General features: G+C 36.6%; 1 protein-coding gene across 5 annotated transcripts; it reads left to right on the forward strand.

Moving 5' to 3' along the window:
* Positions 1–73: 73 nt before the first annotated feature.
* Positions 74–19,399, forward strand: vezf1b (vascular endothelial zinc finger 1b). Of its 5 annotated transcripts, XR_013287835.1 has the most exons (9): positions 74–786; positions 1,079–1,133; positions 6,003–6,766; positions 7,472–7,541; positions 7,852–8,020; positions 10,602–10,643; positions 11,215–11,280; positions 12,553–14,848; positions 14,909–19,399. XR_013287835.1 is itself a non-coding variant. In XM_077540528.1 (8 exons), coding segments are annotated over exons 1-8 (1,524 nt in total). In that variant the 5' UTR covers positions 74–784; the 3' UTR covers positions 12,909–19,399. The 5 variants fall into 5 exon arrangements, 4 of the variants coding, with proteins under 4 accessions (XP_077396654.1, XP_077396656.1, XP_077396657.1 ...); XM_077540528.1 differs by having other exon boundaries at positions 12,553–19,399; XM_077540530.1 differs by lacking the exon at positions 11,215–11,280 and having other exon boundaries at positions 12,553–19,399.
* The last annotated feature ends 5,773 nt before the right edge of the window (positions 19,400–25,172 follow it).

Raw genomic sequence — 25,172 nt, forward strand, 5'->3', positions numbered from 1 at the left:
TTAGCAAGACACAGCGTCCAATCACTGGTGAGCTATTTTTGCATTAATTGAAGGCAATTAACTTCAAAGACGCTGCCGGTTTTTATTTCTTAGGTACAATGCAAGCTGCAAATGCAAACGCTAACTGCCTATTTAAAGTTAACAACCAATATCGATTCTGTCGCCTGCGTATCGATACGTGTATTGTAATCAGGCCCGCAACGATATATTGCCGTATCGTTTTTTTTTTTGTTTTTTTTTAGCACATCCCTAATATTAACATTGTGAGTCATGGGAGGATTATGATTTTAGAATTTGTCACTTTTCTGTGAGGAAAAACATAGTAGCTCTGTGATTTGTACATTTGATCTTTTTTTTTTTCATTGGCTCAGAAAACCCCCCCCCCAAAAAAACCCAAAGGTAATACAACATTTCAGTGACACGGTGTTTAGCACTTTCACCTCACAGTGGAGAGGTTGTGGGTTCCAATCTGGGCTCTGGCCTTCCTGTGAAGAGTTTACAAGTTCTCCCCATGCACGCTTAGATTTGCTTCCACATTCCAAAAAAAAAACAAAACATATATGCATGTGTAAGTGAATCAGAGATGGAATGAAATTAAACGTATAAATGCGAGTCTGAATAGTTGTTTATTTGTCTTCTTGCCATTGGCTGGCGACCAGCTCAGCGTCGATTTGCTGCATCTCGCCCAGGTGTCAGCTAGGATGGGCTCCAGCATACCCATGACCCAAGTGAGGATGAGCACGAGAGAGAATGGATGGAGGGACAAACATTTCAATGTAACTAAATGTAAGTCAGTCTCACTCTTTTTTTTTTTTGTTGACTTTTCAGTTTTAAAACTCTAAATGCTTACATATGAATTCGGTCAAAACAAAATGTTGATAACAATATAGATTTCCCTCTATTAAAATGATCCTAATTGAATTGTAGGGCGTAAATAAATATTTTGACAAAACGGAAATCCGTCGTCGAATCCAGCCGAGCTGGTCCATTTTATTTGGTTCAGCCCGCGGGATGACAGGAAGTTGCTGCCATGTTTAGCTGGCCGCTTTGTTGAGAATTCCTTCTTGGTTTCCTGCAGGTTTTTTAGCACAAGAGTTGCAATGGAACCGAGCTGGAGTACGTTTTTATTCCAAGTAAGTTCAACACGGCACCTACGCGCGTCTGACAAAATGCGCGCTGGTCGTACAAATGATGAGAGTCAAGTAGTGATGTTTTGTCTCGCTTTTTGAAACTGAAGTAGAGTTTGCCCAGCAAAAACAAAGGTGTTAGCATTAGCCTTCTAGCTAGCTCATCCAAGCAGCAAACTACTGTACCGAAGACGAGAACCACATTCGTCTGACGCGCCGATTCGCTGAAGACCAAACCTCATTCAAGTCGGGTTAATGACAACTGACGTGCGCCATTTTAGTGTTTTTAAAACTCGGAATTGACGTGAAATGTCCGCTGAGCCACTGTTGCGCGCGCGCGCTAACTCAATAGCCCGAGCCATTGCTTTTCCATGTAGCCATGCTAAGGCTAATCGTTTCGCCCAGCAGCTTTCGTTTCTCCTCGGCACTGCAGCAATCTTACTTCACAGTTGACTTGAGCGGATTTGGCTCAGTGATTTTAGTGAGCGTACCACCCGTCCAGGACGCACGGTCGAAAAGTGAGTTCATCATCACACAAGTCAAGTTGGCTGATAACAATGTAAACTCAATGCTAAGATCGGTAGCACGCGGAGCCCCTTTGCGAAAAGATTACGCGCAACGATTGCAAACTTTCGGATGTGACCGCAAACCGCAGGAGCGTCGCTTTAATAGCGAGACTGAGCAAGAATCTCAATGTTGAAAACCACTACGTCAAATGGAACAGTCGGTCGTATTATTATTATTATTAGTATTATTATTATTATTATTATTATTAGTAGTATATTTTTTGAGTAGATACCGATTTTTATTTGAAACGTCATTGGGCCTTAAGTTATCAGTAGAGATTTGTAGTAAGTTAAAACTTAGTAATAGTGTTAATACACTTGCCAATTGTCACTTTTGTCACAATTTAAAGTTACAGCACTCGCAACGAACCAAGATTGTTTAATTGCTCACTCTCTATTGGTTATTACGGAGCCCCTCTAGTGTCAGGGTCTGAATTTTTTTTATTTTTGCTAAACTGTACCCACAGTTTAGTAATCTGTACCCACAGTTTAGTAAACCGTAACCAGTTTACTAATCCGTACCCACAGTTTACTAATCTGTACCCACAGTTTACTACTCCGTACCCACAGTTTACTAATCCGTACCCACAGTTTACTAATCTGTACCCACAGTTTACTAATCTGTACCCACAGTTTACTAATCTGTACCCACAGTTTAGCAATCTATACCCACAGTTTACTAATCTTTACCCACAGTTTAGCAATCTGTACCCACAGTTTACTAATCTTTACCACAGTTTACTACTCCGTACCCACAGTTTACTAATCTGTACACACAGTTTACTAATCTGTACACACAGTTTACTAATCTGTACCCACAGTTTACTACTCCGTACCCACAGTTTACTAATCCGTACCCACAGTTTACTAATCTGTACCCACAGTTTACTAATCTGTACCCACAGTTTACTAATCTGTACCCACAGTTTAGCAATCTATACCCACAGTTTACTAATCTTTACCCACAGTTTAGCAATCTGTACCCACAGTTTACTAATCTTTACCACAGTTTACTACTCCGTACCCACAGTTTACTAATCTTTACCCACAGTTTAGCAATCTGTACCCACAGTTTACTAATCTTTACCACAGTTTACTACTCCGTACCCACAGTTTACTAATCTGTACACACAGTTTACTAATCTGTACACACAGTTTACTAATCTGTACCCACAGTTTACTACTCCGTACCCACAGTTTACTAATCTGTACACACAGTTTACTAATCCGTACCCACAGTTTACTAATCAGTACCCACAGTTTACTAATCCGTACCCACAGTTTACTAATCCGTACCCACAGTTTACTAATCTGTACCCACAGTTTACTAACCTGTACCCACAGTTTACTAATCCGTACCCACAGTTTACTAATCTGTACACACAGTTTACTAATCCGTACCCACAGTTTACTAATCTGTACCCACAGTTTACTAATCTGTACCCACAGTTTACTAATCTGTACCCACAGTTTACTAATCCGTACCCACAGTTTACTAATCTGTACCCACAGTTTACTAATCTGTACCCACAGTTTACTAATCTGTACCCACAGTTTACTAATCCGTACACACAGTTTACTAATCCGTACACACAGTTTACTAATCCGTACTCACAGTTTACTAATCCGTACTCACAGTTTACTAATCCGTACCCACAGTTTACTAATCCGTACCCACAGTTTACTAATCCGTACCCACAGTTTAGTAAACCGCACCCACGGTTTAGCTTTTCTGTGGCATTATGTAATACGCATGCGCACGCAACGTTCGAGTGGTTGCTTGCCAGCAGTATTAGCAGCGAACGGCTGCTTCTTTTCATCTTAAACTTGGCTAAAGAAAGTTCATCTTTCCGTCATCCATTCATCCGAATGCATCGTTAAGGTGCCCAAACTAGTCTACAGTTTAAGATGAAAAATAAATAAATAAATAAAAGCAGCCGTTCGCTGCTAATACTAGCATGTTCTAATACTGTCATAATAGAAGCATGTTATTTATTTATTTGCTTGTTGGAAAAGTTGAGACCGCACTTTTCTTTTGTCACCTGACATAAACGTTCACCCACCTCATCCTCGTGCACTATTGCACTTAGGGTTGAATAAATGCATTCCTATTGCATAATGCATACATACATGAATGTTTTGTTTTTCCAGATATTAATTTAAAAACTAACTTTTTATTTTGTGTAATTATCTGTTAGCCATTTCATCGAGAAAATACACATTTTGAAAGAGACACATTTGTTTGCGGTCATAATCAGAGCTACTAAAAACATCAGTTTTTCCATTCCTGGATGCACAAATTCCAGATTATATGAAGGCTATCTTAAATATTTAAAAAAAATAAAATAAAATATCGGTATCGACCATACAAAGCAGGAAATTATCGGTATTGGTTGAAATTTTTCATATCGTGCATCACTATAAAATCAATTCGGCTGCCTATTGAATCAATTTGAGAATTGCGCGATATATTGCCGAATTGATTTTTTTTTTTTTTAAACACCCCTAATTTATATATACTAAATTAAGCTCAGGTTCAACCTTAATGAACTTTAAAAAAAAAAAAAAAAAAACTGGGTAAATTTGTTGGAGGGTGTGGGGCTTTGAGCCGATTAATCGATTGAATAATTGGAGGGTTAGGGTTGCTCTGACAGCGCAGGGTTAAAGGTTATGGGACAGCAGGCTTTGGTTTTCCCCAGTCGTGGATAAATACGCTCAGAAAATGCTAATTGCGGTAACGATTGTAGTCCAAGTAGCGCGGCGTGGCAAATCTAAAAGCGATGTGACAATGTGTGAGTCGCTCGGCCACGCTAAAACACATAGCGTGGCTTCCTTGTGTTCAGAAGGGATCCGGCTGGCAGCTGAACGTTCCCCCGAAGCGCATCAGGCCTCAGATTTGTGTTGTACATAAAAGAACACAGTGGGGTAAAAACGGAGCACATTGGGTCCTGCCCCCCCCTTACTCAAAATACATCTCCCCTGCTTGGCTGACTGTGTTTGGATGCTTGGTTGAACCTGAAAAGGCAAGGGTCAGGTCTTTAACCCTGCCCTATGGTCATTTCAGGAGAAGAAAAAAAAGAAAAAAAGAGCTGACCAGTTGTAAACCAGCTAGTTACATTGTGAGTTTCTTCTTTTTTTTCCCTCCTGCCAAAATATTCATACAAGCTTCCACCGTCTGTTCTGTCTTATCCCACTGGGAATCCGCCATGACCAATTGAACAATGGCCGCCAGCAGCTGCAGACTTAAGATGTCCTCTTGTACAGATTGTTTGAAAAGCTGCAGTTGTTGCAAACTGTCTGCTTTATTGTCCGTTTTCTACTTTAGTTTTAGGAAGTTCTTCGATTGATTTATTTTTGAATTCAAATTGTGGTTGCGTTTCGCTGCAAAAGTCACAAGTTTATCCACAACGCAACCGATGCGCCATGTCCAACAATTCAATCCACCAGCTGCTCGATTTGGGATGTTTTTAGAATTGATTTGAATTCAAAATGTAGGGCGAGGACTAGGATTGTGAATTGCCTAGTACCTGACGATTCGATTCACATCACAATTCGTGGGTCACGATTTGATTCGATACCGATTAATCCCAATACAAATTTTGTAAGTCCATTGCTGCGATTTTTTTTTTTCCCCTCAAATTTTGAAAATACTAACCAGTAAACTTGTACATGTACACTGTAAGATTTGTATGAAAATGCATTAGTTATTTATAGGGCTGGGAATCTTTGACTGTCTCACGATTCGATTACGATTACGTTTTTTTTTTTTTAATTTATTTATTTATTTTTGTTTAAACATTTATTAATTTTGTATTGTAAGTGCCTTTTTCCACAAAAACAGCATGTGGGCTACAACTGCCTTTCCCCCTTCTTCTTCATTTCTAATTTAAATAAAATAGATTTTTGGATATTAATATCGATTCGATTAATAAATGACAATCTCGATTTCTTTTATGAATCCATTTTTTTTTTGGGGCACACCCCTAAAGCCGCTAATTGTTTGCAAAATTAACTTGAATACAAATATACTTTTGAGTCCCACTATAAGTCTAACAAATACATTGAAACATTCTATAAACTTTGCAGAATGTTTCAATGTATGTAAAGTACCAGGAAGCCGAATTTTATTGATATGAGACACAACCACAACAGATGGCATGTCTGTAATTATCGGCAGATTTCTCTATTATCTGTTTTATCTGTTTGACGTCAAATTGGTCGATAATTGCCGATTATTATCGTGCATCCCTAATGCAACAGTCCTTGTTTTTCCAAAACCAATCGTCCTCCTCTGTTTTTGTCATCGCAGCAGGCCAACGAGGCGCTCCACCACCAGCACCAATTAGCCGGGAACAGCCTCTTGCCTTTGCTCACGTCCGGAACAGAGCCGCCTGATCAGAAACCAGTGCTGCCCATATTGTTGGACCAGAAACCTCCAGTCAGCGCCGCGGAACTCCTGAAAGACAATGTGGCCAGCGGGACTGGAGGAGGCGGCGGCGGCGGAGGAGGAGCACCTCCACTTGTTGTGGTCAAAAAAGAGCCCAAATCAAAGACGCCGTTCATTTGCGGCTTTTGCAACAAGGCCTTCCGAGACAGCTACCACCTGCGGCGGCACGAGTCGTGCCACACCGGCGTCAAGATGGTCTCGCGGCCCAAGAAGACGCAACCGGCTCCCACCATGGTGCCGATCGTCTCCGCCGTACCTCGCGATAACGGCGGCCACCCGTCGTACGTCACCACCGTGGCCGGCGTTCTGACAACGGCCACCACGTCGGCGGCGACGGGCGCCGGCATCGTGGCCGCCATGCAGCACCAACAGCAGCAGAACGTCCCCAAGAAGCCCCCGAAAGTGGTGAAAAAGAATCACGGCTGCGACATGTGCGGAAAGGCCTTCAGGGACGTGTATCACCTCAACCGCCACAAGTTGTCGCACTCGGACGAGAAGCCCTTCGAGTGTCCCATCTGCCATCAGAGGTTCAAGAGGAAGGACCGGATGACGTATCACGCGCGCTCCCACGACGGCGGCGTTCACAAGCCTTATATTTGTTCCGTGTGTGGGAAAGGATTCTCCAGGTATGTGCGTTCGACTTTGGTAGAAATAAAACAGTCAAACATTAGCCCTGACATTTGAGCGTATTAAAATGCCGGTAAAGAGTACAGTACGTTTTGTAGAGGGTCTTTAGAGGATCGGATTTCTTTTTCCCCCAACATGAATGAGCTTTTTATAGAGGACCAAAATATAAATAAAGAAAGAAAGAAATGACTAAAAGTGAAAATAAATATGGATATAAAAAATATCATTCTGAAATTATATCAAAATAAAATAACTATAAATGGAAATAAAAACAGAAAAAATATATATCAATAAATAAATACGTTTGTATTTAATTTTTGAATATATTTTTTATATCCGTTTTTTTCACTTTCAGTTATTTATTTAGTCATTTATTTCCATTTTTGTATTTAATTAATTTGTTTCTTTATTTAGATCGTCTTTTAGTCATTATTTATGTAGTCATTTATTTATTTAGAATTTGGGCAGTTTTGGTCCTCCATAGCTTTTTAGTAGGTCTTAGTCTTGAATTTTTTTTAACTTGCAGATGTAACTTACAACTTTTAGTCGTAGTAACCCTGTTCTATATCCTCAATCTTTTGCAGTACGCTGCGTTTCCATGACGTAGTTGGTCTATGAAGCATTTTCACTGATCTATTTTGTAAACAAAGGAAGTGATTTTGCTCATATTAATTGTCTTGAATGTCTCTTGTCATTCTGTGCAGGCCTGATCACCTAAGCTGTCATGTCAAGCACGTCCATTCCTCAGAGAGGCCTTTCAAGTGCCAAGTAACGGTAACTGATATATATAATATAAATCAATTACAAAAGAATGGAATAAGGTAGAAACATACTTTTTTTTTTTTTTTTTTCTAATGAAAGAATGGAATGCAATCTTTCACGTGGTAGCCATGTTGTTTATGTAGCAAAAGAACACCACATTCCGTTTGCTTTGAAAAATGAGTTAAAATGCTCGAAATCCGCTGGCATTGTTTTGTTATTTTTTTTAATTAATTAATTTTTTTTTGGTAATAACGCATAGCAGTAAAAGAGTGAATTGTGGCTAATTATTTGAGTGTCTCTTCCTGTTTGTTTTCCGTCTCAGGCCTGCACGTCTGCTTTCGCTACCAAAGACCGTCTCCGCTCTCACATGATCAGACACGAAGGCAAAGTCACCTGCAACATCTGTGGCAAAATGCTCAGTGCCGCCTACATCACAAGTCACCTCAAGACTCACGGCCAGGCCAGCTTCAGCAACCAATGTAACAATAAAGGTAGACTGTCTCCACATTTCACAATTCGACTCAATATCTTGAATGCAATCCAGTCATACGACGTGTATTTACAGTGACGCCACACTCCATAGTTTATTTATTTATTTATTTTTTTAAATACCCCATTAAATGAGTTATTTCATATAATACTGCAATATAGTGGTCAGTCGGTGTTTGTGTGTTACAATTTCTTTTATTAAAAAAACACAAAAAAAACCAAATGCTGGTGTTGCTGTGCCGTGCTACTGTATGCATTTGGATAGATTTGTCCCTCAAAACTGTGGGGGGGGGGAAAAAAAAAGAGGCAAGCAATTTTAGTTCACTTGCAGTACTCAATGTTAACACCATGTGGCGGCATTGCGCAGCTGTAGAGCAAACAAAAGACCAATCGTGATGCAGCTTTCTCGTCTACAAATTCACTGGGGTCGTCATCCAGTATGATTTGTGGGTCGTGAATTAGCTTGAATAAGTTGCAACCTGGCGACAACCATGGGAAAGTATTTAACATCGACAATGCTAATAACAATAACATAACAAATATATAAAGATGACTTGACTTAACTGCAGCCTCTTTATTGTACTTGTATTTTAGTTTGTTTTTTTTGTTTTTTTTATATGTATGATGTAATTTTTTTGAACTCATTTGCTCCCAATAACGTGTAAATACGTTTTTGTTATTTTATTTATTTATTTTTTATTTTTAAGTGTCCCAAAGACGTATTTATACATTTTATTTTATGCTAGATACAGAAGGCTTTGATGCAGCCTCTCAACTGCAAAGAACGGTTGCAGAAATGGTAGTTATTACACAAACGGCCAGCAGGTGGCAGCAGAGCAAAGGAGATCAACCAGGGCCATGTAGAAAAAAAGCTCAATTACTTCCAATTTTAAATAGATTTGCGAAAACTGATGAAACTTAGCTCTCTTCTAATGCTAATTGCTGCAAAACGGAAACAGATAGAAATAAACTTTTTTTTTTCCCTGATGAAAGAAAAAACTTTAATCTTTCTTTTGATAGGTTCCATCGAATGAGTTAAATGTTGCTCAGCTGTACGTAATGAAATTGATGTCAGCTCATCAACAGTTGTTTTCGGGCCTTTTCAGCTGTCACAATGTTTCTGTTAGTAATTGCTGCTGTTTTTCTTCATCTCCTCGTTTTGGCCAATATTTGTGCAATGGCGCAAATGGACTTTTCATCTTCTCACAGCTACAAAATTGCTTTTTTTTTTTTCTCCACTCATTGACAGCTAGCTTGTTTTCATGTGGTTAGACGTCGAACTTGTACAAATGTAGTCCTCACAGGCAAAACCAAATCTGAACTGAGCATAGATACACTTTATATACAACCAGAGTTTCCTGGAGTATTTTTTTTGTTTTCAGCACTGGGGGCCAGCGTTCTGGGGAACTACGACCGTGTAAACGAATACTAATATGCATGAACATTCCAACAGCACTGTGGTGCAAAGTTGTTTTTTCACAAACCGATCAGAAATGAAAGGTGCCATGCCAGTAGTCGATTGATTTTAAGGCTCCAAAACACAGAAGCCATGTTAAAGGGATACTTGACTCATTGAGCCATTTTCAACAGTAAGAGAAGATATTTTGTGTATAATTATAATGAGAACTTCAATATTTTTCATGTACAATGAATAGATTTAAAAACACGTAAAAACACAAAAGGTCACAATATTCGAAAAAAAAAAAAATCTAAAAAAATATTCTTAAAAAAAAAAAAGCTAATATAGAAAATATTTTTGTATTATGTATTATAATATTATGGTATTTTTTATTTATTTTATATTGTGCGAATACGCAAGTAATTTAGCTGATTAATCGTGATTAATCTAAATTAAAAAGTGTGACTAATCAGATTAAAAATTGTAATCGTTTAACTGCACTAATTATATATATATATATATAAATATATATATATATATATAAATATATAAATATATATATATATATATATATATATATATATATATATATATATATACATATATATATACATATATATATATATATATATATATATATATATATATATATATGATGACGACGCCGGTTATATTGTGGCAGTTTTAATATCACGATATTGCCGTTATCGTTACGTCCCTAGTTTATATTGCAGTTTGCGTGTCAAAATTTAGACTTTGCTCCTCATGAATAAACATTCACTCGCAAAACTGGGACTCTAATGTGTGTGTGTGTGGGGGGGGGGGGTACTTTTGTGTGCGTCAGTGGAATATGAAACAGAAATGAACGCGAACGGTCCTCGTCGTTGGCTTCGAAGAGCCTGCAAACGATTGTCAATTCTGAATTGTCAGATGGTCATTTAGTCTCGAACGTGCAACGGGTGCAAGTTTGCACAAGGAAGGGAGGGTAGAGAGAGAGAGAACAAAATAATCAAGTTGTTATATTGATCTATATATATTGATTATAGAAAAAAAATGAAAATAACTTTTCACTGCTGAAAATGGCTAACTAAATAAAGTATCGCTTTAAGCATGCCAACCAAAGTCCCCCGATGATGGCAAATGTGTTTTTTGTAACCCCCTCATGTGTCTGTATTTTCGAATAGGCATAAGTGACTGGCAGTGGAATCACTCAGGGCCACGAAAAGGTAATCCAGTCCTGTAGTTGCTAGCTTCAACATGCAATTCCAAAGTCTACTTAACACAAAGTGGCCAGTTTTGATTAAGTCATGTTTCACCATTTCCCTATGAAGACGTTTTTTTCTCTGACTGGTGAAAATGAAGGTTTTTGTCATTTGTAGTGTGTATAAAATTGTGCCAGTGCTAGTTGGTTCAAGTTCATGAAGCAGGATCAGTAGATTATTTGAATTAATTAACCACAAACTGGACCATCATGCAGGCTAGATGCACACTACCTGGCTGTTTTCATCCTAATTTGTCAGCAAAATTAAAAACAGATATTAACTGGGACACAAATGCCCCGATTTTTTGGTAACAATCGGTGCTGCTTGGGCCAGACTCGTTAACATCGACAATGTCCTCGCCCTAAACTAAATCAGTCCTATTAACAGTCGTGCATCGTTGTGTTCATCTAGCCTCCCGCATATAGATCTGAGGATGTTTTATACAATGTATTAATGTTCAAAATTAGCCATTTTTCAACAATCAGACAGTTAGCCGTTGAGTCTATTGATCCTGCTTTTTGAATTTACTCCTTAGGTGATTTGACTGTAGGAGAGATTTTAAATAACTCCTTCCAAGTCCTAATTGACAACTCTCACAAAGGTAGGTTTCTCCACCAATATTACTACATAATGTTGAAATGATGCATTTACGTTTTCAGTGAACCAGGTAAAAGAAACGACGGAAGCTGATTGGACTCTTTGCTTTAGGCTGCGTTCTCACCAAATCTGAAAAGGCGAACCGGAACGCTTCCTTTGCCAGCGTTTTACCGTGTAGAGGTTTTTTTTTTTAATATATTTTTTTATTATTATTTTTATTTTATTTTATTTTTTTGGGAACGATTGCCACTCATCATTCACGTGTTTGTGCGCACCGGAGCGGAGGAGGCGTGTCCCTTGGTGAACAAGGAAGTGGAGCACTTTATAGCGAGTCAACAAAAAGTGAGCACCGCCAAATACTTCCACTTCTTTCCTGGGACTAAACAGCCGTGGCACGATTTTCTCCTTTTTTGAGGCACGTGGTAGCACTTTCGTTATTTTTAGCGGCAATCGGGCGGCCGGCATTTGTGCTAAAAATAGCTTTGGCATGGATGATAAACATTGCGGTTCATTAACAAGTATTTTTCGGATTATACGTCGCTACGGATTATAAGTCGCACCAGCCGAAAAATGCATAATTAAGAAGGAAAAAACATATATGAGTCGCACTGGAGTATAAGTCGCATTTTTGGGGGAAATTTATTTGGTAAAATCCAACACCAAAAACATACATGTCATCTTGAAAGGCAATTTCAAATAAAAATAAAAGAGAGAACAACAGGCTGAATAAGCGTACGGTAAACTAACGTTACATGACTGACATGCCTGCTAATGTCAGTAACGACATAACATATTAAGAGTTTGTAGCGAGCAGTGACGGGAGTCGGAGTGTTGAAGGGCGGAGCCAAAGACTGGTTGGCGTTTTATTGAGGTCTTAACAGCAACTCCCCACTCAGCTAGAAGCTAACAGGCTAACTCCCCTTTTCCACAGAACAAAACCTTCCCACCCGGAACTCTCCCTTCGTCCCAACGTTCCGTGGGGGAATTATGTTCATTTTTTTATTTTTTTTTAACTTTGGCGAATATGAGAGTGTGCGGATTTCCGCCGCTGCGCTCCGCGTCCCAGCGCGCCAAACGCGTCCTCGGCGCCGCCCGGCGCACTTTCGTTCCGTTGCGCGCAAACTCCATCGACTACAATGCAACCGCGCCGGCGAAACGCCTTCCCCGGCTTTTGGTGAGAACGCAGCGTTACTGTACTGACGTTTAGAAAATTCACACCAAGGTGACTGTGCTTTTATTTATTTATTTTTGTTTTTGTTTTGTTTTTTAATCCTAGACGGCAACAACGTGCACACCAACTCCGCCACGACGACGCCGGTCACCAACTCGGCGGCCGTCACCTCGGCGCTGAACCGCGGCGGCAGTGCCGGCAACCCGGTCACCATCGCCGCCCAGATGAACATCACCACCAGCACGGTCAACATCAGCAGCCCCGTCAACCTGCAGCACCCGGTCACCATCACGGGGCCCGTCAACCTGGCCTCCGTCAACATCCCCACCGGCGGCCACATGAATATCGCCCACCCCGTGGCCATGCCCATGAATATCGCCGGCCCGCTGAACATCGCCATGCGGCCCATGGAGAGCATGCCTTTTCTATCCCAAGTTCTGCCATCCTCGCCTCCTTGGTAGGGTTTTTGTTTTTGTAAGTGTTGAGAATGTAAACTGCCTGATAATAGATGAACCTGTCAAAACTTCGTTATCATAGCGCTCACAGTGGATTGCGCAATATGTTCAACGCCGTCCGAAATAATCCAACGGCATCCCACAACCTACACGGATTCTGAAATTGCGTAATTCAGCACTAAAATTAATTTGTTTGTATTTATGAGAGGGAAAAGCTTGGGGAAAAAAAACATTGATTGTGATAATATTAGAAGGATACTTGTTTAGCCATTTTTGGCAGTCAAACGGTTAATATTTTGTCTATAATTAAATTTGATGCTTTCAATATTTTTCACGTACAATTGGCACCTTTCAAAACACATTTTGCAACTTGCTGTCGACTGAAAATGACATCACAACCAATCACAGCTCAGCTTGTGAATGTCACATGACCAAGAAAAGAGGTGAGCTGTGATTGGTTCCCTGAGCCCTTGTGATGTCATTTTAAGTCGACGGCAGGTTGCAAAATGCGTTTTTAAAGGTTACTAATTGTACGTGGAAAAATAATGAAAGTATCAAACTATTTATAGACAAAATATGAACTTTTTATTGCTATAATGGGCGACATAAGTGAAGTATCCCTTGAAGTTGTGAAGTCAGTGATTTCCACGTCCGACGAATGAATTCATCACATTGATGCAAAAATGATGTCAATCAAATTATCGGCAAAGCCGTCCTTATGAATTTTAAAAACAAAACTACGTCTTTTATCTTTGAATGGGACAAAGAACAGTAGCACATCAACTGTTATGATTGGCTGGTGTCTAATTTAACACTTCACGTTGGTTTTGGTATATTTTTATTATCCAACCACGTCAGCAAAAACGTTTATGCCAAAGATTTTCCAAGCGACATGTTTTCCCTTTTGAATTTAATATTTGAAAATGCATTCTAATCAGCCACGACTTGACATTAGAAGCAGTTCGAGGCAGTTTGATTACAATTTTGCACCATGTCTTTCAAACTATTCCACTGTCATTGCATCGATCATGAAAACCTCATTTCGACGGCCGTACATCGTGTAAAACATAAATAAAAATACATGGAATTGGAAATCTTTTACTACCTACATAGGGCCAATTGAAGAAATGCTATTTAATGTTCAAACTGATTGTTTTTCCGCCCCACCCAAATATCAATTCATCCTCAATTTGATGCAACATGTTCCAAAAAAAAAAAAAAAAGCTGAGACGGGGACATGTTTACTAATGTGTTCCTCGTCATTTTCTCGCTGAAATATGCTGAGACGTCCATGAAATAGTCATGGCTTGAATGCCAACATATACATTGCACCAAAACCAGCACTAATTGTGCATTCTCCAGATGTGCAAGCCCCACATGCCATACCATCACATATGATGGCTTTTTTTTTTTTTTTTTTTACTTTGCAACAGTCCAAAATGTCGTTTAACTCTTTAGCCTGGAGGACACGACACCTCATGATTGCCCAAGACAGTTTGGAATGTGGACTCGTCAGACCGCAAGCCACTTTTCTACTTAGAAGAAGCTGGCGGCTTTTCTGGGTTTTGTTGATGGACGGCTTTCGCTTTGCATGAGAATAGTTTGTTAGCATTAGCATTTGGAATGTTGCCTTTTTTTTTTTCTTTTTTTTTAATGCAGTGCTGCCTGAGGGGTCGAAGGTCACACTTTCAGTGTTGGTTTTCAGTCAGTTTTTAGACTTTATTGATCCTCCCTCTGGGAAATTTACATATCCAGCAGCAATAAGAACAGATAATAAAATAATTCAATCAATCAATAAATAAGGTTATTACACCAGAGATTGAATTAATAATAATAAAAATAAAACAAAAAATAATTCAATCAATCAGTAAATAAGGTTATTACACCAGACACTGAATTAATAATAAAAATAAAATAAATAAAAATTCAAACAATCAATAAATAAGGTTATTACACCAGAGATTGAATTAATAATAATAAAAATAAAAATTCAATCAATAAATAAGGTTATTACACCGGAGATTGAATTAAATAAATGAAAATAAAAACAGTCCAGTAAAGTGCCATATTTATGAAGTGAAGTACACGCTAACCCCCATCTCGGCTTTTGTGGAACATTGTTGCAAACATTTACATTCAAAATGAAAGAATGGAATATTTGCCCCTCCAAAAAAATAAAATAAAAAAAATAGTTTTGGCATGAAAAATCTTTTCTGAATATCGGTTGAAAAGGATTTCCAAATCATCTTCTGTTTTTATTTACGTTTGAATACAATCTGCCGGCTTCATTGGAATTCATATTTGTGGATAAGTTTAACTTCTCTCAAAATTGTACATTGTTACATTTTAGTCCAGGTTATATTTTCAAACAGTTATTCACTCGTATGATCATCGATATTGAAGGTTTTATCACCAATGATTACGTTGTCATCAGTTACACTTCCACCCATAATTTTCTCTTTTCTCTTTCGACGTGTTTTGATTATTTTCCCACATAAGAGATAAATGCTTGTTTGCTGGCTCGTTTGCTTTTCGAGCAAACGCAAAACGGAAAAGCCCGATCCTTTTTTTTTAGAATTTCACAATTTCTGTTTATTCACTGTACAACCAGATAAAAAAAAAAAATTTTTTACTATGCGTCGGGCATTTGATGTCAATAAATGTGACACCTTAACAAATCGTACGCCCAGCAGAGTTGCCAGAGGGTTTCTTAAATGCTTCCATATTAGGATTCTATTTCATGGTTTTATTTGAGAGGACTAATCAGTATTAGTTTCTGTATTTTAAGGTTAAAGTGGGGGGAAAAAAATAACAGCTTCCATATTTTGGATGGCGGTGTTGAGCAATATTTGGGTTTGTGTTGACGTTTCCGAGGTTGGTTAACGATATCGTTTAGAATCAATTCCTCACCGTGTCTTGTTATTGTTCAATGGCTGCAAACTGCTCGCTCGTCATCACCGCTGGATATTCGTCACACTTTTTGTGATGTCATCAATGTGGGACTGTTGTAATGTATTTATATGAGGACATGACGGTTTACGGTACACAAAGAAGGGAGATTGTTTGTTTGTTTGTTTGTTTGTTTGGGTTTTTTTTTTCCCTCTTTTGTTTTCAACTGAAAGCAACTCTCCCGAAGTTTTGCCCTTAAAAGACAGTATTATCAAAGGTCAAATGGATTTTTGTTTTGTTTTGTTTTATTCTTTAACTGTAGAGGTCAATAGATTTGCGTAGTTGCACGAGGACTGTGCGAGCCCAAAAGTTGTTGGGTAGGTTTTAGAATGTTTACGTTAGCAGGCATCCCAATTCTGCAAGTCAAACTCGGATGACTGAGATGAGTCTTTTATAATATATTATTGATGACAGTTATTGTTTTTCCTTTCTTTCTTTTTGTAAATATAAAAGACTATTTTGTTGCCTTTTTGACCTGTGGAAGCGCCAGTCCGACTTTGCACCCCAAGCTACGATGTAAGAACGATACCCACGTTAAAATGGCCGTCCAAATAGCACGAGTGCCAAATTGATCCGTTGCCACCAAGCGCATAAAAAATGACCAGATTTTTCCGGAAAGAATTTAAACTCGACCTGACGGAGGTGGTTGGTTGGTTGATATCCTATTCTGAGATAAACTGTCAAAAGGGCAAGTTGGCCGATTATATTGGATTTTCAGCCCTCCAAAGCAGGGGTGTCAAACTCATGTTAGCTGAGGGGCCGCATCGGTAAAATAACGGAATATAACGTAAAAGTTCCCAGAATGCATTGCGTACCGCAGTTTTTAACTCTTTTTACTGCCACACGTTATCGAAAAAAACCTTTGATATGACAAAGGCTTTTCGTTCACGTCATCCTTGAAAACGTTCTATTTCATCAGATTCCGCCATGTTTCATTGTAATTTCGTATACCGGCAGCCCATTGAAAAGAGATAAAATTCTGCCATCTGCTGGCCATAGTTAGTGTTTTTGATTCCACAATCCATTGACCAGGCAGTTAAAAAAAAAAAGAAAAGAAAAGTTGACGTCATTTACCGTTTATGGCGGCATACATCGTGATTTTACTAATCGTTATTAAACGTTTTTGGCGGTCAAAGAGTTAATAACATAAGGACGTTAATCCTTGTCCTATCTATTTGTGTAACCAGTAACTGAATTTGTGTCGTATTTAAAATGTTTGTTGCTGTATGTTAAAAATAATAATAATAATAATAATAATTAAGCAAAGGGTATTTTAAGTTGTGTGTAAAATAATGACATCCAGGACGACGATTCCCCGTCCAAGTTTCATTGCTCACCTGAGGACAGCTTGTGAAATTACAAATGAATGTGAGTTGATTGTGGCCGGCTGACATTTAAAAATTTTTATTTTACAAAATCATCTCGCGTACCTGATCCGGCCCGCGGGCCGCATGTTTGACACCCCTGCTCCAAAGACTTTAAATGATGAAGAAACGGGCGAGGAAAAATACTCATTTATTCTATCGTTTATGTCAAACTGTTTTCTTAGCAATAATATTTTGTGTCACCCCAGTGGACAGCAGAGGGCGGTAGAAAGCCAAAATGGCGCCTGGAGATGGACGGAAACGGGAAGATTTTTTTGCTGCTGGTGCTCTTAACTGATTAAACGGAATCTTGTTCATATTAAATGTCATCAGACTCTCTGTGGGAGAGATAGCACAGCTCAAAGATAATTTAATATCATTTTTTGAGCTCATTTCAGGAATTACTATTCAATGACATCAATTGAAAGTTTGTCTCGCTTATGAGGAAGCAAAGGTCAAGGGTCAGATGGCACCTTTTTCAGCTTGTCAACCATTCACCTTCAAACTTTTCGGTTGGGTTTATATTACATCAAAGCAATTTTGAGAGTTAAAATCTCAGCACTAAAAAAAAAAGGCATAAGATGAGTTTTTTGTTTTTTTTAAATAAATAGCACAGATAATAGTAGCCTACCATATTGGTATCACTTTCTTCCAGATGTTGGTTTCTACATTTTTGGAGTCTCATTTCATCATTTAATGTTAAACGTGTTGACACTTTCTCAGTTTGGCCTGAATGCAGTGCTATTATTATTATTCTTATTTTTATTTTTTATATATTTTTTTTAATCCCATGCTCAATAATTCTGTAGCGTTGTGATGTTCATTCCAAACAAGTTTGACAATGTGAAGCCTGTTTGAAAGTTGAGCATTTCGTCGAGTCGGCTTTCGGAAGCACTTGCAGCCAACCAGGAAATGCACACGACAACAAAGTGGTACTTAAAATGGGCATTTGAGTTTGCCGGAATGAGACGAGGGTCCGGTCTGTTGTTGCCAAGGCCACTTTTTTTTTTTTTTTTTTTTGTGGGTGTTTTGGTAGCCCAGATGTTCTCATTTCATTGTGTGCATGTCAACACTGTCCTCCAAGGGGGAAAAAATGCTCTAATGTGGAATGGCATTATGATCTTGGACATTTTTTAGTTCATTTAATAGGTATTGTTTTATTGACAACGTTGCATGTGGACTCAGCTTGTCTTGTTTATGTTGAACTTTCTTTTTTTTTTTTAGGGTAGTGACATTCTATGAAAACAAAACACTAAAAAAAAAAAAATTAGGGTAATATCAAGCATGTGCTGTCATATGTCCTTTTGTAGTGGCCATAAACAAAATGTGCCTGAAAGACTTTGCAAGACTTTTCCATATGCTGACGCTTCCTCGCTGTCTTTGTTTGATGGATTATACTGTGAAGGAAGTTTTTTTTGTTTTGTTTTGTTTTGCCAGATGTCTGAAATCGTAACAAATTCATTTGAGAAACATGATTATGTTTCATGGCTATGAGTCATGACTGCAAGAAACTGACATTTTTTTAAATCAACTTAACGTGGGACGGGTACGTGGAAAAATGTTTATTTGGCCAACTCATTATCAGTTTGTTTGTTTGTTTGTTTGTTTTGGGGGGGTTTAATAAGGCAGATGTTGTGAAGGCAAATGAATGTATATCTTTGTACAAACCGTTTAGATAAGAGGACTTAGTTATAGTAATGACAGACACATGCAAAGGAAAAAACTTTTTTATCAAACATTTTGTATTAGATCATTAACAATGATAAGTTTTGTACATACTAGGCTTTCTGATTAGCAGAAAGGTAAAACATTCCCACATTTTTTTAAAATGTATGTTCATGGAGAGTAATTATGTAAACATATGCGCGATGTTTTATGTGCCTTTTATTTGGGTTTGTCTAAATAGAAGAAAGCCGTAAAACGTGATTGTCAGCTGGCCATGTTGCGACCGACGTTGGAAGCTTTTCAGGTGCTTTGACGCCGGAAGCTCTGAAATCGCCACAATATCCGCCGACGTGAACGATGTGACGGCCGGCTTGCTTGCTGGCTCACAGTTTGCCGTGTGTGCAGGAAGTGCCTCTGTGAAGACGGTTATTGAAATGGATTGTTTGAGAGTGCGTGCCAAAAGACGAACAAAAGTTCTTTTTCCGTTCTTTAACTATTAAACTTGGACATTTTTATGTGTGTCTGCGTATTCTCTGACTGCAGTCAACTAATACATATTATTTTACAGCACTTGGGAGGTTTATGTAATTATTTACCATTACACAATAGCTACAATATTAAATGAACAGTTTGGATTTTTTGACGTGAATCTCTTATTTCGTCCTCACCTCCAGTTTGTGCGATCAGCAATGACGTAAGCCTTACGTGACATGGACATCTTTTATTAAAAAAAAAAAAAAAAAAAAGCCTTACTATACATGGTCGTTTAAAAAAAAAAAAAAAACACGCCTTACTTTACACGGATAGCTTTTATTTAATAAAAAAAAAAACAACAAAAAAAAGCCTTACTATACATGGTCGTTTAAAAAAAAAAAAAACACGCCTTGCTTTACATGGACATCTTTTATTTAATTAAAAAAAAAAAAAGCCTTACTATACATGGATAGCTTTTATTTTATAAAAAAAAAAAAAAAAAAAGCCTTACTATACATGGTCGTTTAAAAAAAAAAAACACGCCTTACTTTACATGGACATCTTTTATTAAAAAAAAAAAAAAAAAAAGCCTTGCTTTACATGGACATCTTTTATTTAATTAAAAAAAAAAAAAAAAGCCTTACTAGACATGGTCGTCTAAAAAAAAAAAAAAAACACGCCTTACTTTAGATGGACATCTTTTATTAAAAAAAAAAAAAAAAAGCCTTACTTTACATGGACATCTTTTATTAAAAAAAAAAAAAAAAAAAGCCTTGCTTTACATGGACATCTTTTATTTAATAATAAAAAAAAAAAAAGCCTTACTATACATGGATAGCTTTTATTTAATAAAAAAAAAAAAAAAAAAAAAAAGCCTTACTATACATGGTCGTTTAAAAAAAAAAAACACGCCTTACTTTAGATGGACATCTTTTATTAAAAAAAAAAAAAAAAGCCTTACTATACATGGTCGTTTAAAAAAAAAAAAAAAAGCCTTACTATACATGGTCGTTTAAAAAAAAAAAAAAAACACGCCTTACTTTACACGGATAGCTTTTATTTAATAAAAAAAAAAACAACAAAAAAAAAGCCTTACTATACATGGTCGTTTAAAAAAAAAAAAAACACGCCTTGCTTTACATGGACATCTTTTATTTAATTAAAAAAAAAAAAAGCCTTACTATACATGGTCGTTTAAAAAAAAAAAAAAAGCCTTACTATACATGGATAGCTTTTATTTTATAAAAAAAAAAAAAAAAAAGCCTTACTATACATGGTCGTTTAAAAAAAAAAAACACGCCTTACTTTACATGGACATCTTTTATTAAAAAAAAAAAAAAAAAAAGCCTTGCTTTACATGGACATCTTTTATTTAATTAAAAAAAAAAAAAAGCCTTGCTTTACATGGACATCTTTTATTTAATTAAAAAAAAAAAAAAAAGCCTTACTAGACATGGTCGTCTAAAAAAAAAAAAAAAACACGCCTTACTTTACATGGACATCTTTTATTAAAAAAAAAAAAAAAAAAGCCTTGCTTTACATGGACATCTTTTATTTAATAAAAAAAAAAAAAAAAGCCTTACTATACATGGATAGCTTTTATTTAATAAAAAAAAAAAAAAAAAAAAAAAGCCTTACTATACATGGTCGTTTAAAAAAAAAAAAACACGCCTTGCTTTACATGGATAGCTTTTATTTAATAAAAAAAAAAAAAAGCCTTACTATACATGGTCGTTTAAAAAAAAAAAAAAAAACGCCTTACTTTACACGGATAGCTTTTATTTAATAAAAAAAAAAAAAAAAAAAAAAGCCTTACTATACATGGTCGTTTAAAAAAAAAAAAACACGCCTTGCTTTACATGGACATCTTTTATTTAATAAAAATAAAAAAAAGCCTTACTATACATGGTCGTTTAAAAAAAAAAAAAAAAAGCCTTACTATACATGGATAGCTTTTATTTTATAAAAAAAAAAAAAAAGCCTTACTATACATGGATAGCTTTTATTTTATAAAAAAAAAAAAAAAGCCTTACTATACATGGATAGCTTTTATTTTATAAAAAAAAAAAAAAGCCTTACTATACATGGTTTAAAAAAAAAAAAAACACGCCTTGCTTTACATGGATAGCTTTTATTTAAAAAAAAAAAAAAAAACCCGCCTTACTATACATGGTCGTTTAAAAAAAAAAAAAGCACGCTTTACTTTACATGGATGTTTTTTATTAAAACAAAAAAAAAAACGCCTTACTATAGTAAGGCTCATTTTTGGGAGCAAATTAGTTTATATAATTGGGGGCTCTTTTTTTCATCACACAAATTTGGCACGTTTGTTAATCAAGCAACAATCAAACTTTTCATACCAAAAAGTGCTTCACGTGAGTTGAAAACAGCATAGAAAATAGACCGATAGATTCATCGATTTATGTATGATTTACTATGGAAAATTTGGGCAATTCATCAGAGTGCGTGCGAGAGTTTGGAGTATATGAACGTAAATGCAAAGGCAGCCTTCATTGTTTTTACCCGGGAGGCGTGTGGCCGACAATAAATGATTTGCGCGATTGTGATCGGGTCTTGACGTTGTCGTTCCTTACAAGCAAAGATTTCGAGGGAAATGTATTCGTGCCCACTTTTTCATGCCCAGCGACACCAAAGTGCTTGTCAGCATTTGTTCGACTCCACTGCCGCCGATGACAGACACTGACCTCCAAGTGAAATTATGCACGGCGTGACCAACACGATTTTCATGGCTTCATCAATTACGAGCCTGCCATCTTTCACAATGGCTGCCGATACGCATGCTGACTGAAAGAAGGAAGATGGAAAAAAAAAACGGACTAACACACTGTGAAAGTTGAATTTTCTTCAGGAATCCTAATTTGTCATATAAAATATAGGCTTAACAATACAAGTTCTGTAAAAGTTATAGCGACATTAGTTTTGCTGTTTTGACCAATTCTATGATGAGAATACTTCAACAAAGTCAGTGGAGTGCAGACCTCATGTTATCATTTTTTTTATCTATTTTTTTACAATAAAAATCCTGGAGCTTTGTGTTATGTTTGTTTTACTGTTTGTCACCTCAGCACGGCACAGCAAATGAATATCGCATCACCACTGACACCCGCATCGTTGGCCAATCGTGCCGAGACATCGCAGCATATTGTCGAAATATCCTATTTATCCATTTTTTTTTTACGCATGTCATGGCTTGAGATGTTATGGCAGAATGATATCGCAGATGTGGTTTGAGTAGCGCCTGTAGCGGCACGATTAATAAACAAACAGAGCTGGAAAGCCGTCGACACAAATTTTGCGTGTTATGAAGTGTTGGGGCTTGGCCAGGTTCCTTTGGCAAAGATAATTATTTATTCATGGAGCCTGAAAAAAAGAAAGAAAGAAAGAAAGAAAGAAAGAAAGAAAGAAAGAAAGAAAGAAAGAAAGAAAGAGAAATAAGAACAGAGTAATCACGCCATTTTATTTTATTTTTTACACATAATATGCATGTATGTAGTAATATGTCTTCCTATAAGCTTCTTTCATTCGATGTTGTGTTTGTTCTCCAATTAATTTTCGGAATTAATGCCTTCATTTATTTAAGAAGTGCATGTTGACTATACATGGTCATTTAAAAAAAAAAAATGCCTTACTTTACATGGACATCTTTTATAAATATATATTTTTTTTAAAAACGCCTTACTAGACATGGTCGTTTAAAAAAAAAAAAACACGCCTTGCTTTACATGGACATCTTATAAAAAAAAAATAATAATAAATAAATAAATAAATACAAAAATTAAATAAAAAAAACCCTTACTAAACATGGTCGTTTAAAAAAAAAACACGGCTTACTTTACATGGCCATCTTTTATTAAAAAAAGAAAAAATAAATAAATAAATAAATACAAAAATTAAATAAAAAAAAGCTTTACTATACATGGTCGTTTAAAAAAAAAATGCCTTACTTTACATGGACATCTTTTATTAAAAAAAAAAAAAAAAAAAGCCTTACTATACATGGTCGTTTAAAAAAAAACAAAAACAAAAAAAAACGCCTTACTTTACATTGCCATCTATCATTTAAAAAAAAAAAAAAAAAAAAAAAAAAACTTACTATACATGGTCGTTTAAAAAAAAACACAAAAAAAAACGCCTTACTTTACATGGTCATCTATTATTTAAAAAAACAAAACAAAAACGGCTTATTATACATGGTCGTTTTAAAAAAAAAATGCCTTACTTTACATGGACATCTTTTATTAAAAAAAAAAAAAAAAAAAAGCCTTACTATACATGGTCGTTTAAAAAAAAACAAAAACAAAAAAAAACGCCTTACTTTACATTGCCATCTATCATTTAAAAAAAAAAAAAAAATAAAAAAAAAACTTACTATACATGGTCGTTTAAAAAAAAACACAAAAAAAAACGCCTTACTTTACATGGTCATCTATTATTTAAAAAAACAAATAAAAAAAAATTACTATACATGGTCGTTTAAAAAAAAAACCCTTACTTTACATGGATGTTTTTTATTAAAACAAAAAACACACACAAAAAAAGACGCCTTACTCTAGTAAGGCGCATCCACTTTACATGGATGTTTTTATAAAAAATAAAAAAATAAAAAAATAATGTGTGTTCTCGTGTAGTTGCCGTAGTTTGCGATCCAAGATGGCCGAACTTCTGCGCATGCGCGTCATCGATCATGCAGGGTCACGATAGCGTCTTGACAGCGTGCGCTTCTTTTCTCTCGTAACTGCTAACAACTAGCCTGGCAATAGTAATACGAGAAAAATGAACACAACATTTTAAAGAGAATCATAAATACTTTAATTGACAGTCGTAATCATTAACAATGGCAAACTTGAGCGCATATGAAAACAGTAACGAATGCAGTCATTTTTTCCCCTCCAAAAATGGAAACAATCTGACAAATAAATTGTCATTGGAAATCAGGGTGGAAATCTGCATATAAATGCAGAAAAACATTCAAACAAGTTCACAATTAGAAAATGTCATAGCTGTGTTTGTGAGTTGACACGTTTTCCATTACAGATGAGTATGGGGATTGAAAAATTCATTTCTTTTATGGGCAGCCGAAAATGATTTCATGAACCCTCTCAATCTAATCACTTTGTACCGAGAATTCCGTCTTCATGTCCTCCCAAGCACGTTTGTCATAATCAGTGAGCCGTGTGTGGCACCACATTCTTTTAATAGAACACGTTGGTGCATTGTTGTTGTTGTTGATTTTCCCTCCCCGCAAAAAGTGGCGTCAGTCATAACCAAGAGAAGTCGTCGTATCTGGTGCATGCTGATGTTGTCAACTCTATCGAAAGGTTAAAAGTACACCAGAGAGAGGAAGAGTTTGCTGTAGAAATCTCTAATGCTCTTAAATGAAGATATTATGAGAAGACAATTGTATATGAAACGTCTGCAGCGTTTTGGTTGACACACAGTAAAATCGGCCTGTTTTCACCAACAGTTCGTTTCATTATGCAAGCCTGAGGAAGCATTCTTGAAATTTGTGCATACGCCTCGAGGGGAAAGCAGCTCATCGAAATAACTTTTCAGAAACCTGGTGTCAAAAGACGCCACTTCAATGTTGAAGCCGGTGAAATCAGATTTAATAGCATCTTGGTTCATACATCGGCAACATCATCAGCCCATTTTGTGGCATCAGAAAAAAAAGAAAAAAAAAGACAAGAAAGTACAAGTTGAGGAGGCCACAACTTGTACAAAAATATACCAATTGGAATATTTGTGCTTTTTTTTGGAAATGTGCAGCCAGTAATGTGATTTGCGCTGCACATATGCT

The sequence above is a fragment of the Festucalex cinctus genome, chromosome 13 (genome assembly GCF_051991245.1).
Source record: "Festucalex cinctus isolate MCC-2025b chromosome 13, RoL_Fcin_1.0, whole genome shotgun sequence".
Lineage (NCBI taxonomy): Eukaryota > Metazoa > Chordata > Actinopteri > Syngnathiformes > Syngnathidae > Festucalex > Festucalex cinctus.